Raw genomic sequence first — 15,499 nt, forward strand, 5'->3', positions numbered from 1 at the left:
AGCTGAGGTGCAAGCTTCTCCCACTCACCAGGACATCACAAGCAGCAGCGGTGCAAGCTTCTCACACTCACAAGAACGACATCACAGGCAGCAGCAGTGCAATCTTCTTACACTCACAAGGAGACCACAGGCAGCAGAGGTGCAAGCTCCTCACACTCACAAGAAGGACATCACAGGCAGTAACGGTGCAATATTCTCACACTCACAAGGAGATCACTGGCAGTACACACCACATGAACACACTCCATAACACATAGCAACAATACATTGGCATTTACAATGCCATTAGCTCAAACTCAAATAAATCCGAGCCCGATTGCATTTCTAATGCTTGTTAATATTGTAATGTTCAGAAATGTGGATATGTAATGTTATGTATTTTTATGATGGTTTTTAACCACCGAAATAAATAAAGAACTGAACTGAACAGTGGACTACTACACGATGGTTCAGTTATATTAAAAAAATCGCCAAACGTTTGTCGTTCGAAAAAGTGGACCGTTCTAAAAAATGTGGGTAGTATTGATCTACAAAACTGGAAAATGTAGAGGATGATGAAAGTTACAGTGTCAAGTCATTCGCTCCATCTCATCTATCAGGGATGTTATACCTGACACCACCACCGTCGGCAAAGTCAAGTCGGTTCATGATCGACCCTGTCATCTAATCGTGAAGGGTCATTTCTAGTCCCTCGTTCGAGTTGGCCCTAGCAGGCTTACCGCTGCCTGACTCTAGTATGGCCGCCTTTGGTCTCTGCTGCTTTAGTACTACCAGTCCCGTGATTCCTGTCCTTCGTTTGCGTTGCCTGGACGTCTGTACTTTTTCGACATTTGCTATTGCGAGTATGCAAGTGTGCCGTAGAGCGCGTCGGCTGCGCGGGTTTACGGCAGCCCGGCCCCAGAGGAGAAGGAGTGGAAGAGCTGGAGAGGTCACCGGGGAAGGAGAGGTGGTAGCGTCTCGCTCCCTGTCTCGCCATGCTGCGCTTGTGCCTCCGGCTGCGGCCCTGCTTGCGCTGCACGGCCCCCAGGAGCACCCCGTCTGCCTGGCCCCGCCGCTACCATCACGGCCGTCCCGTATGGTGCACACTGCGAGCAGCCCAAACCCGAGGACTGGAGGGGAGGCAGCTATGGGGGAAGCCGGAGGCACCGAGGACAGGGCTGGGGAGGAGGTGGTACAGCCTGCCTCCACATCAGTTGGTGAGTCTGGAGCATAATTCATGCCAGAGGAGGGTGAGGGGCCCAGAGCCTTCCAAGCGAGGGTAAACAAGGGCACTGAACCTAACAGAAAGGAACAGAGGTCATGTTACTGGCACTTAGTGAACGGAATAAGCGAGGACCCACTATGGTATGGAGAGGGGCACAGTACCCACCAGGACATCTACAGCCCAGAGTCCTCTGGCAGGTCACCAGGGACACACCTAAAAGAGTGTCCAACTTTACATTATCACTTCTCATTACACTTTGCGTAGGTGGAGAGTGAGACGTTGCTTGCATGGAGATATAAGAGGTTGTTTGTTGGTGAAGTGGGCAAGTAGCGGAGCACGTTTTTGAGGTTTTATGGTTCCTCTCATATTAAAACAAATATTGCACACCTGCCAAGTTTTCAAATTGCTTATGTGTGACATTTCCATGGTTTCAACGTGCTTCTGAATTACATTCAGCTTCAAATGAGTGACACTTTCTTGCAAGTAAAAGCAAGTAATGAAGTGCATAGAATGTGAAAAGTGGTAGAAATGACACCATTTAGAGCAATGAGAAGTTAAAAAAAATATTAAAACTACTGCAAAACCTCTTAAATGGAAGGTTAAGACTTTTTGTTGAATACTAAATGTTTGCAAGGATTGCGACAGCCTGTCTTATATTATGTGTGATACTATTTTTAGGTCTCGCCTTTAGGGGAGAATTCAAGTGCTCAAAATACTCTTCAAACTACCGCTTTTCCCGTGGCGTTTTCTTCGAGTTCACGTGGGCACAGGCACGCGCTTTAGTGCCATAAACTTTTTTTCCCCGTGCCTTTCCTTTTTTTCATTGGCTCTTCACTTTGTCCACTCCTCATTGAAGCTGCTTCCTCCGCCCACCATCTCTCTGCCCTGCGCGTGCCTCTTGCTTCTTTCATCGTAGCTTCACAACATTGAGTCGTGCACTTTTTTAAACCGTAACACCCTGTCTTTCACTTGCTGACACGTACACCAAAACATCTCTCTGTTCCATTCACGCATCGCAACACGCACCCGAATACGCACAAACAGCCCAGCAGCTTCACAACATTGAGGCGTGCATTTTTATTTAAACCGTAACACCCTGTCTTTCACTTGCTGAAACACGTACACCAAAACATCTCTTTTTTAAAAAAAACAAAAACATAACTAAAAGGCATTGTCATTTACAATGCCATTAGCTTACACTTAAGTAAATGCGAGACCTATAGCATTGCAAATGCTTGTTATCAGTGTGAATATTCACATCAAGCAGTATTTTATAAATTGTAGCACTATCACCCCTAGGGGTATCTGGGCGCTGAGGATGCTGTTTCTCTATCGAAAAGCCAGGTCTTAAGTTTCATTCTGAAGCCTGCCAAAGAGGGTGCTGTTTGGAGGTGGAAGGGCAGGTTGTTACAGTTCTTGACAGGAATGTAAGAGGAAGAGCGCTCCCCGCTGAGGCTGTGTCAGATGCAGGTTTGTGTGTGTGAGGGTGGGTAAGGCAGAGCACAGGTGTCTTCCGGGCAGATGGATGTTCAGTCAGTGGTTGATGTAGGATGGTCCTTGGTCATGAAGAGCTTTGCAGGCATGCGTGAGGATCTTGAACTGGCATCTCTTCTGGATGGGGAGCCAGTGGAGGTTTTAGTGCTTTTAGTTGTAGGCTGTGACCTCTTAGCACTATAATACAGAAGTTGCAATTTCCCAGTACACAAGGCAAGACTCAATTCTGTTACACTTTGGTTACGGAGAGATGTGTTTGTAGAGAATTTGTTGCTCAATTATGAATTGACCTTTAAAAAAGCAAAAGACAAAAGGTGTTTGGCAAAATGGGAACAGTTGGTTTAATTAAATGCTGCAGCCGGGAGTACAGTTACAGAAGCGGATCTGAAGACTGACATTAAGTACAATTGATCTGAACACGGTTTTATACACTTCTTTGGGTATCATAAACTGTTATTGATCCATTTTCGATAAAGAATGTGAGTCATGTCTTTGGAATCATGAATAAGGCCCCTGATAAATGCAGGAGGGGTCAATCTTGCATGGACATAATGAGGGCCATTGGGTAACGTGTCCAGATGTTTGGCATGAGGGTTGCTTGATCTTTGCATGAACTGTGTGTTCCTAACTTCGTGTGGCATCTGACTTAATGATGTTTTTGGGAATGAGTGCACCGCTCTAGCCATATGTACTATATTGAAGCCAATCTCCCTGGACCATTGTGGTGTCGCTGCTCCTATCTGTGTGATTGATCTGAGTTTTCTATTCACACGTTTGTCTGCTGGCTACGTGTCACCCCACCTGTGACCTATCAATCAGTAACCTCAGACCTAGGTCTCAGAGCCTGCCTGACTATTTATTTCTGTGTCGGGGTTCATAGAGAGTTCATGAAGGGTGAATTCAGTAATGATGCAATCTCATTCTTATGCATACATATATCATTGTTCATATCGATAACGCCTTTTCCAATATAAACAATGTGTTTCTGAGTAAGTGAAGAAAGCTGTATTTGAATATATGTTGGGGATGTGTGTTTTGTATTCATCTGTAATGTGTGTTTGTGTGTTTTGCAAGGGACTGTGCCTTTGGGGATGTGTTTGACTAAAATGGCAACACAAAAACGTTATGGACAGAATGCTGAACATTGTCAAACATTTACCCCCAGTACAGAGATCTGCGCTAATCCATCCTTTTTATTTATTTATTTATTCATTTTATTTTTTTTTTGCTCACCATGCCACTCCAGTTTGGGCCCAGCTTTATGGAAATCAGTCTTGACCCTGTTCCCCATGGGAACAGTCCAGCCTTAACTGCCATTCCAGGTTCTCCCTGGACTTCAAAACAAGCATCCAGGGACTGTTTTGGGGTATCACCCCTCATCAACCAAACTAGCTTGAATCAAGTGGTATAGCGAGCACAAAACCCACTTCTGGGCATACCCTATCCACTTATGGCGAAAAAATAGCAACACAGAAAGATGATGGACGGAATGCTAAACATTGTTATAAATCCACCATAGTCACAGATCATGGTTAAATCCATTGTGTTTTTTCCCCTCACCTTGCCACCCCAGTTTGGACCCAGCAATATACAAATCAGTCTTAACCCTGCTCCCGCTTGGCAACAGTCCAGCCCGAACTGCCCCGCCTGGTACTTAAAAGCTTGACAAACCTGGTTGGTCGTCTGAGCCCAGGGACCCCACTAAAGCAATGAAAATAGTCACAGATCCCCACAAAAAGGAAGCAAGATCACTGACACGACTTCCTAAAGGCACAGTTAACTTCCTAGTGACAAGAGGTTATGGCTATCTCGATTGATCTCTCATGTTGAATGACAGAGCTATTGCTGGTATTTAGGGAAGCTGAGGAGAAGGGAATGGCAGGGTTTTTTAAATACTAACATTGTGCGGTAGCAGGTGATGTGTGGCTAAAACACAGCCTCCCCCTCCCCTGGCGTGAGCAAGGTCGTTGCAGGTATTAGCCATACCAGGTGATAGTGGCTGTCTCCTCCATACTTTGTGAGCAAAATAAGGAGCACCCTCTTAGCCACACTAATAAATGCAGCCCTCGAAAAATCATAAAACTGTTGACCTGCAGGTCTAGTGACTTAAATAATCTATTTGACCTAGCTATAATGTACGTAATCTGGTCTCAAATTGTGTGATCTTAGCAAATATTTAATTTTACAGCGCTGCCTTTTTCTTCATTGTCGCATATAAGAGCACCTTCAAATATGCAAGTTCAGCATTTCTACTATACAAAAAACTATTTTGTTTGATTTAATAGTCTAAACATTTGCTTCATGTATAATAAGAATCTAGCCCTCTTATAGGATACAAATAGGCCCTGATCTGCCTCTTAGTTCTCTAATACCATTGTCATCAGCCAGGGGGCAGGAATGTTTTTCAGTTCATGTTTAAAATTAAATGTATTACTAAAGCTTGATTTGGTAGTGCGCGGTCATTTACAAACAACATATTTTCTGTTGAAATGAGCACAAACTTTCCCGCTAACATGCAGTTTTACTGATAAAACTATGTAGCTTATAAAACAATCTGGAAATTGGTGTTCAGCAACATTTTTTATCATTTGCATGTCACTAAGTAAAGTGTTCTTTACTTATTTATAAATGTTTTCATTCTATTAAAAACTTTTTTCAACATGCAGAATTTCCTAAAAGTGATTTCATAATTACTAAAATATATTTTGAAGCGTTTGAACAGTGCATTTACAAGCTTGTTAAATGTTGGGTAGTAGAAAAAAAACCTGACATCCTGCAGCCTTTCTTTTCACACTCTGTACAGAACAGTTGTCTTGACAGTTAAATTTGTAAAAATTATCTAACTTGGAGCTTCTTTTATCCTGGAGGTTATTTTTTTTTCTCTGACTGCAAATTGTAAGACATAGGCTGATATTTGACCTCTGTCTCTGAACACAGAGCAAACGTGACAAGATAAAAACAAGATTTAAAGGCATCTTTTATTGCTAATTCATTTTCTGAGAGAACGGAACACCTGTTTATGTCTCGGCTAGTGTAAGACTGGGCACATGTGCAGTCTCGCTGGCGAGACTTAATGACTTCGAGTGAGTTTCACTAGCGAGGTTAAGACCCGCCCCTCCTTTTCCATTGGCTGGCATCACCGTTCATGCTAAACAGTGGCCAGCCATTGGAAAAGAGGTCCAAGTGACGTGCTATTTTCTCTTTAAGCCCCGTCCTTTTCAGACTGGCTTCCTTGACTTACTGCTGTGGTAAAAGGTTTCTTATCTTCTTTATGGGGCGAAACAGATGGCCCCATAAAGAAGATAAGGAACCTTTTACTCCAGCATTAAGTCGGGCTCTAAAAGAGAAAGCAGCACGTCGCCTTTTGTGACACAAAGGAAGCCCCCCTACACGCGTTTTCTCTCTTTCAGCATCGACTCCAATAGCAGTGCTCGTATTTCATGGAAGCTAAGCACTCCAGACACGTTGGTGTGGAAGAGTGGCAGGGCAGGAGTCCACCCTGCGTTTGCCTTTTTATCTAGTGTGCGGGTGCCCACCCCGCAACTTTGTCAGCATTTCCGTGCGTGGGTGCCTACCCCGCTTATTTAATTATTTATCTGCGCGGGTGCCCACCCTGTGACTTTGCCCGCGTCTCACCGCCTCAGCCTGAGCGAGGGAAGTTGTTGCCGGGCCGCTGCGTAACGCGACCCGAAGTAGAAGAGGTAGGCGGGGCAAGTGCGTAAGGCGCGTCCGGAGCCTCGCGGGTGCTGACTCGAAGTCCCCGTCCCAGCAGAGAGGGGACCGGGTGAAGCAGGGCGCACAGATGAAGCGGGGCTCCTGTAAGTGAGGGAGAGCCCTGCAGTATCCAGCAGTGAAACCCGTAGAGGAGAGGAGACCGGCAGAGCGAGAGAGCCCGGTAAGTGTGGCTCGCTAGCGAAGGGACAGTATGTCTAATTTCCGAGTCCCCGAGCGGGACTCCAACGCGCTGCCTACTGGTGCCCATTCCATGAGCGGCCCGCCTGATAGAGGGCCGCTCCATCATGGCACAATATAGTTTTCTCACCTTGGGCGGCCCGTCTTGCAGCGGGCCGCCCCCACGAGGCAGGCATTTTCTTGCACTAGAAGCCAGCCTGCTCCACTGATCTGGGGGCATACTTTGTTTAAAGCCCCATGTGGCTTCCATGCTTCTGGCCTCCATTTATTTTAGAGACCCCATGAGGGGCTTGGGCGCATAATCATTTCAGGAGCCAGAGTGCTCCCAGACACATATTTGTCTCTTCACGAATGTGCTTTGTTACCCCGGCTACAGGCGAACCTCGGACAAGGTAATTGAATTCCCTTTTAGGATATTAATTATTAATCTTTTGGTTTTTATAATATGCCAGTATTTTTGTTTTTTGTAGGCAATCATCTGACACTACAGCTAAACCGAATTTGTGGGTATATTCACACAACCACACCCAACCACACTCACACACAACCACAACCACACACACACAACAACCCACACACACAACAACCCACACACACAGCAACCCACACACACAACAACCCACACACACCCAACCACACTCACACACAACCACAACCACACACACACACACACAACAACCCACACACACAACAACCCACACACACAACAACCCACACACACAACAACCCACACACACAACAACCCACACACGCACAACAACCCACACACGCACAACAACCCACACACGCACAACAACCCACACACGCACAACAACCCACACACGCACAACAACCCACACACGCACAACAACCCACACACGCACAACAACCCACACACGCACAACAACCCACACACGCACAACAACCCACACACGCACAACAACCCACACACGCACAACCCACACACGCACAACAACCCACACGCACAACAACCCACACGCACAACAACCCACACGCACAACAACCCACACGCACAACAACCCACACGCACAACAACCCACACGCACAACAACCCACACGCACAACAACCCACACGCACAACAACCCACACGCACAACAACCCACACGCACAACAACCCACACGCACAACAACCCACACGCACAACAACCCACACGCACAACAACCCACACGCACAACAACCCACACGCACAACAACCCACACGCACAACAACCCACACGCACAACAACCCACACGCACAACAACCCACACGCACAACAACCCACACGCACAACAACCCACACGCACAACAACCCACACGCACAACAACCCACACGCACAACAACCCACACGCACAACAACCCACACGCACAACAACCCACACGCACAACAACCCACACGCACAACAACCCACACGCACAACAACCCACACGCACAACAACCCACACGCACAACAACCCACACGCACAACAACCCACACGCACAACAACCCACACGCACAACAACCCACACGCACAACAACCCACACGCACAACAACCCACACGCACAACAACCCACACGCACAACAACCCACACGCACAACAACCCACACGCACAACAACCCACACGCACAACAACCCACACGCACAACAACCCACACGCACAACAACCCACACGCACAACAACCCACACGCACAACAACCCACACGCACAACAACCCACACGCACAACAACCCACACGCACAACAACCCACACGCACAACAACCCACACGCACAACAACCCACACGCACAACAACCCACACGCACAACAACCCACACGCACAACAACCCACACGCACAACAACCCACACGCACAACAACCCACACGCACAACAACCCACACGCACAACAACCCACACGCACAACAACCCACACGCACAACAACCCACACGCACAACAACCCACACGCACAACAACCCACACGCACAACAACCCACACGCACAACAACCCACACGCACAACAACCCACACGCACAACAACCCACACGCACAACAACCCACACGCACAACAACCCACACGCACAACAACCCACACGCACAACAACCCACACGCACAACAACCCACACGCACAACAACCCACACGCACAACAACCCACACGCACAACAACCCACACGCACAACAACCCACACGCACAACAACCCACACGCACAACAACAACCCACACACACACACAACAACCACACACACACCCAACCACACACACACACCCAACCACACACACACACCCAACCACACACACACACCCAACCACACACACACACCCAACCACACACACACACCCCCAACCACACACACACACCCCCAACCACACACACACACCCCCAACCACACACACACACCCCCAACCACACACACACACCCCCAACCACACACACACACCCCCAACCACACCCACCCACACCCAACCACGCACATCCCCAACCAACCACCCACACACCCACCCACACACACACACACACACAACCACACACACACACACAACCACACACAACCACACACACACACACAACCCCACCCACACACAACCCCACCCACACACAACCCCACCCACACACAACCCCACCCACACACAACCCCACACACATACAACCACACACACAACCACAAACACAACCACACACACCCCACCCCGGCCACTCACTGCCTATCAGCCTCCTCTCAGCCAGGTAGTGCGATCGCTTTCATGCGATCACGATCAGTTTCACTTTCACGGCCGCGTTCGCCAAGAAAGTGTTCGTGTTTCTAGTTTTATTCAGCATTCACTCTTGTTTCCTAGTGCTTGACAATCCAATCTCTACAATATTTAAGCAGCCTGCATATCTCCTGTCAACCATACCACTCAATGCATTTTCTCCGATCCACATAGATATCAGAGGCACAGACAAAGGTAACCAGGTTTCTTATCCTTCCTTCAAGCAATAACCAGAATACTAAACTGCATTCGTGCCCCACTTAGTTTTAAACAGTAAACAGTTATTCTAATCGGTTTGTTTCACAGAGGTCGTGTCTTAGGAGAAGGGCAGTGTCACTCGCATGGCACTATACACTAGTGTGTTCAAAAGAGTTGTTTAAAAAAAAAGTTTTATGAATAATTGACTCTTTTATGGTTTCAATCTTTTTATTGTTTATGACACAAACCACTAACAAAGACCCTCAGCTCCGTAAACACAGTGCATATATAGACCACAAGGTCGCAGTATCTAGTTACCATCGGCAATAAGCATGGAGTGGATCATCAAAAACACAAAAATGAATAACAAAAAAGAATCAAACCCTTCCCATCCACCCCCTGTCCCAGCCCCGCCCACCCACCCTTCGTCCACCTGAATTAGGAAAGGAAAAAATGTAAAGGAGTAAGGCAGCGTTAGAGGCGTGTTCTGCGGGGTTTCTTGACAGGGTCACTGGGAATCTGGGTGTCAGGCAGGCGTAACAGCCGTAGATAGCGGGGGCATGTCAGTTCCCTAAATTCCGATACTAGCAGTGTTGGGAAGGGTCGCCATAACCCGGGGAACTCCGACCCTCTACCCACCAGAGTGAGTGTAAGCTTCTCCATGCCCAGCACCAACCAAAACCTCTGAAGCCAACCCGTGTGTGTAGGAAGCTGGGTGGATCTCCAGTGGACCAGAATATTCTGCATGGCCGCTCCCAACGCAATCAACCTACCCTTCCGGGACTTAAGGGGATACATTAGGGGATTAGGTAAGCCCAGAAGAATTTGGAGGGAAAACGTGTGAGCTATATCTCAAAATGAAGGTCAATCTCATCAAGCACCTGGCACCAGTATGGCTGCAGATGGGTACAGCTCCAAAGAACATGTTCCAGGGTGCCCAGCTCCCCTCATCCCCTCCAACAGAGATCACTGCGGTGCGGGTCAAAGTGTCTTAGGCGCTCCGGTGTGTAATACCAATACGTTACTATTTTAGTCAATGTTTCTGTGAGCCCTGCGTGGTATGCGGAATGCCGTGCCCTGTAGTATATAACCTCCCATTCCTTGTGTGTGAGGGTTTTTCCCAGGTCTCTCTCCCAAACCTCACGTCCTGCTTTGTGCGTCTGTGCAGTAGGGGCTAGCAGCATCTTGTATAGATCCAAAATGACCTTTTTATCTGTGGTGCGAGCAACCAGCCATTTTTCATAGGGAGTCAACAAGCGCTGCGCCTGTGGTCTAACCTGAGGGTGCATTGCCCAGTGACGGAGCTGCATGTATCCTAACCGTCCTGATTCCGGGATGCCATAATGTTCTTAGATCTGAGGGAAGGAGATGTTGCCCTTTAAGTCAAAAAGGTGTCCTTAAGACCTACAAGGGGAGGAGCGCCAAATGGGAAATGCATGCGTACCTGTGCCCGGTTGAAAATCCGGATTATCGAACAATGGTGTCATGGGTGACGGAAAAGAAGTCAGTTGTGCCGACCCATTGGTACGATCCCAAGTTTCCATAATAGTTCCCGTGATGAAGGAGGCGTATAAGTTGGGAGGCCGACTCTATTTGGGAAGGAAGGGAAGCCCCTGTAGGGGTCTGCCTGCCACCGCTTGGTCCTGAAACAACCAGTGCTTCTCCGATTCCAGCCTCTGCTACTCCACCAGATACCGAAGTTGGGCCGCTTGAAGGTCTGGCACCCTCACTCCCCCTCCCCCAGGTGGAAGGACCGCGATCTGATGTCGGAAGCGTGGTTTGCGACCGTTCCAGATGAAGCGAGAAAGCTCCGCTTGGGTCTGCTGAATCCAACCTATTGGTGGCTTAAGTGGGAGGGTCTGGAACAGGTACAGTATTTGTGGGAGGATCGTCATCTTGGTGGCAGCTATTCTGCCCAGCCAAGAAATAGTGCAGTGCTTCCACCTGCGTAGCTCCGCCCGGATGCGGGCCCGGAGAAGGGAATAATTCACCTCAACTATGGCCGGAAGTGTTGGGACTAAGTGGATGCCCAAATAAGGGATAGCCGAGTCTGCCCAGCGAACCGGGTGTTCCTCTCGCAGAAGGTCGAGAGTGTGCTGGGAGAGGGACAGGTTCAACGCCGAGGATTTGTCGACATTGATTTTAAATCCCGACCCTCTGGCAAAGGCCTCTAGTTCAATAAAAAGGGCACGAAGGGCTGTAACCGGTTCCATCAGGGAGAGTAAAATATTGTCTGCATAGAGACTGATAGTGTGAACGTCACCCCCAAATTTAATCCCCGTAATTAGTGGGTGTTGCCGAATTCTTAGCGCAAGGGGCTCCATGTAGAGTGCAAAAAGAAAGGGCAACAAGGGGCACCCCTGTTGTGTGCCTCGGCAAATCGGGAAATGGGAGGACATATAACCATTGCCACGAACCGTCGCTGTAGGGAGACGATAGCAGTTTAGGATCCTAGGTCTAAATTTCTACCCGAGCCCAGCAGCCATCAGGACCATCTCCAAATAGGGCCAATGCACCATGTCGAAAGCCTTCTCGGCAACGATTGCTAGGAGCATATATTCACCCTGAGTGCGGGACGCCTTCTCTATTAAATGTAGGATGCGTTTGGTATTATCGCTAGTCTGCCGCTGGGGGACAAAACCGGCGTGATCAGGTTCAACCAGTTAGGCCATGTATGGCGCCAAGCGGGTCGCTAGTATACTAGTGTATAATTTGACATCTAGATTCAAAAGTGATATGGGTCGGTATGCCCCACAGGACTTCTTATCCTTCCCAGGTTTCGGGATAACGACGATGGCCGCCTCCAGCATCTCCTGCGGAATGGTGCCCGTGTGTTCAAATGTATTGAAAAAACCCGTGAGCAGAGGGGCCAACTGAGAGCAAAATGTTTTATAAAATGCTGCCGAATAACCGCCAGGGCCGGGTGATTTGCCCAGTTTAAGGCGAGAGATCGCCGAGACGACCTCCTCAGTTTGAATGGGTCTATCTAAAAAATCGCCTGTGCCGGAGACAGGGATGGCAGATTGGCAGCGGCAATATATTCGGCGCTATGCTGAGCCTCAAGATGGTCACTAATTGACTCTTTTAAACATTCTGATTCCACCAGAATCTGAGTCCTCCACAACACCCTGTTTTTTTGGCTGTCAGCTGTGAAAAGGAGATCAATATTGCCCCCATATTTATTATTCTGTATCCTCGGTTCAATTCTGGGGTGCCTTTTCAACTTGTTGCTAGTTCATTGTGAATCTTACAGTTACTAATTCAAATTGTGTTACCTTTGGCTTATTTGCACTGCAAACTTTATCTCAATAAGTTGCTGTAACCAGCGGCAAGTCCACTACTTAAGCCTATTAATTTGCTAATTATTTTCTACATAAGGTTGCAAGACCATAAAGTGGAGTTTTCAGGATCTTGAATAGTCTCTTGTTTGAAGATGTTACTCTCTCCTGTGCACCCCACTCCTGTACTAAGGTTACGAGTGACTTGGCACCCGCCTTTCAGAGGTTATTGCATCCACCCAAGTCTGGCCTGGCGCGTCCCAGCCTGGCACACACCGGGTGATGATCTCGGCACCTCCTTCTAGACCCCAGCTCACTACTGTTTGCAGTCTTTCACTCACCCCTCACCTCCCTGGCACTCACCCTTCACCCCTCAGGCCTGGCTGTCACTCCTCGCACCTTGCACTCACCCTTCTCCCTCTCTGTCACTCAGCATCGACTCTCCGTGACACTCAACCGTCACCTCCCTGGCACTCACCCTCGACCCTCCTGGTACTCATACTTCCCCTCCCTGGCAAATATCCTTCACCTCCCTGACACTCAACCATGTCCCTACTGGCATTCACTACGCGCCCCCTTGCCACTCGCCCTTCACCTCCATGGCACTAGCCCTTCATCCCCCTAGCCCGGCAGCTACCCTTCACCCCTTGTACTCACCCTTCCCCTCCCTGGCACACACCTTTAACCCTCCTGACTCTTACATCTCACCTCCATGGCACTCATCCTTCATCTCCCTGGCACTCACCCTTCACCCCCCTGACCTGGCACTCACCCTTCATCCCCCTGACCTGGCACTCAACCTTCACCTCCGTGGCACTAGCCCGTTACCCCCCTGGCCTGGCAGCTACCCCTCACCCCTGGCACTCATACTTCCCCTTCTCTGCACTCACCCTTCCCCCTCCTTGGCACTCACCCTTGACCCTCCTGACTCTTACGTGTCATCTCCCTGGCACTCACTCCTCACCTCTCTGGCACTCACCCTTCACCCACATGACCTGACAGTCACCCTTGTCCCTCCTGGCATTCACTCCTCACCTCGCTGCCAATCACCCTTGACCCTCCTGGCACTAGCCCGGTTTCCCGCAAGAACAACAAATAACAAGCATTGGCATAGCCGATAGTTCTCGCCTTTGGGACCTTAGAAGTGTTCAGCCACGCAAGAGTGGATGTTGCTGCACCAAGGATATTGTGCTGCATAACTAAATACTTATAAGGTCCCAAATGCGAGACCTATTGGCCATGCCATTACTTGTTAGGTCTTGCCTGCGGACAGTTGTTGCAGACCCACTTACTTCAATACATATAATTAGCATCACCCCTTGCTCTTAATTGGCCAGATTTCTTGTCTATCTCCTTCCCCTGCTTTTTATTCAGTGATTTATTTTAGGTCTCGCTGAGCCAACGCGCATGTGTTGTCTGTGAGACTAAGTAAGGGGCTTTCAAAAATGCTCCCAAAGGCCTTTCCAGGCAGATTGCCTACAGTGTATGTGTGCGGGCGCGTGCACATCGCACACCGTTTGGCAGCCTGTGAGCCTCTCTCCGCACTCATGCTGGTTTGCTTGCAGCCGGCATCAGACTTCAAACACTTCAAAGGAATCCGCTTCCCCGCCCCCGCCGTTTCTGGCTTTTTATCTCTTCCTCCACATCGCTGGCTCGCTCTGCCTCTGTCTTGTTTTTTTTTTTTTTTTGCACAGGAGCACATTTTACACTTTTTTGTTTGTGTTTTGTGAAGTGGGTGCACACATAGAAAATAAGATTAATCTACTCGATGCCAACTTTGCAACCAGAATCATGTTTGGTTTTCGAAATCCCTACCTAATTTTGGAATAAAAGTTAAATATTTCATTAAAGGCGTGTTGGCAACAGTGACAAAAAAAATCGCTTCCTGGCGTTAGTATTTCATTAGCTTAGTGGGTTCCTTGGCGGCTGCACAGATCTGGCAATAGCTTACCAGCCACAAGCTGAAATCCTAATAGCTTTAGGGGTGCCATTAAGCTGGGTACAGAAATGTGTAATTTAAGCCTTCTTTCTCCTACTGAAGAAACCGAAGGTCTTTCAGAAATTCAAGAACAGCCTGCAGTGACAATTCCCCAGTGTGCGTTTCAGCACCAGCTTTTTGCAACTTCTCTTTTCTCAAACAGTCGATTGTATTCGGTACTTGTTTCTGGGTCGTTTTTTTTTACATTTTACCTAAAATACTTGGTAGAAGGAGGTGCAGACGTTTCCAGTCCTATTGCCCATCCCTCAGCATTATTGTAAACTTTCTGGAAAACTGCTTTCTTTCCTTAGATTAATAAAAACCCAAACGTTTAGCCTCCTGCAACTGTTCGAAAAACCTCCAAGCTATCTTAAAACTAGAGGAAATGGCTCAGGTACTGTTACTAGGCCCTGACCAGGCGTGTTTGTTCCCTGTAATGTCAGTGGCTAGAGACAACCTTCCCAATTAGGGCTATATAAATCCTTCATTCACTCAGTCACTCACTCACTCACTTATTCACTCACTCACTCACTCACTCACTCACTCACTCACTCACTCACTCACTCACTCACTCACTCACTCACTCACTCACTCACTCACTCACTCACTCACTCACTCACTCACTCACTCACTCACTCACTCACTCACTCACTCACTCACTCACTCACTCACTCACTCACTCACTCACTCATCCATTCCTTCATTCACTCACTCCCTCATTTGTTCATTTACAACCAGTTCA

At 48.3% G+C, this 15,499-nt stretch overlaps 1 protein-coding gene across 1 annotated transcript in view; it reads left to right on the plus strand.

Annotated features, from left to right (window-relative positions):
* Positions 1–876: 876 nt before the first annotated feature.
* Positions 877–15,499, plus strand: part of DLAT (dihydrolipoamide S-acetyltransferase) — a 236,143-nt gene continuing 221,520 nt past the window's right edge. Inside the window, exon 1 of the mRNA XM_078682302.1 lies at positions 877–1,196. Within this exon, the coding sequence (XP_078538428.1) occupies positions 975–1,196 (222 nt within the window). The 5' untranslated portion in view covers positions 877–974. The remainder of the gene's footprint in view (positions 1,197–15,499) is intronic.

Source organism: Lissotriton helveticus, chromosome 3_1 (genome assembly GCF_964261635.1).
Source record: "Lissotriton helveticus chromosome 3_1, aLisHel1.1, whole genome shotgun sequence".
In the NCBI taxonomy this organism is placed as follows: Eukaryota; Metazoa; Chordata; class Amphibia; order Caudata; family Salamandridae; genus Lissotriton; species Lissotriton helveticus.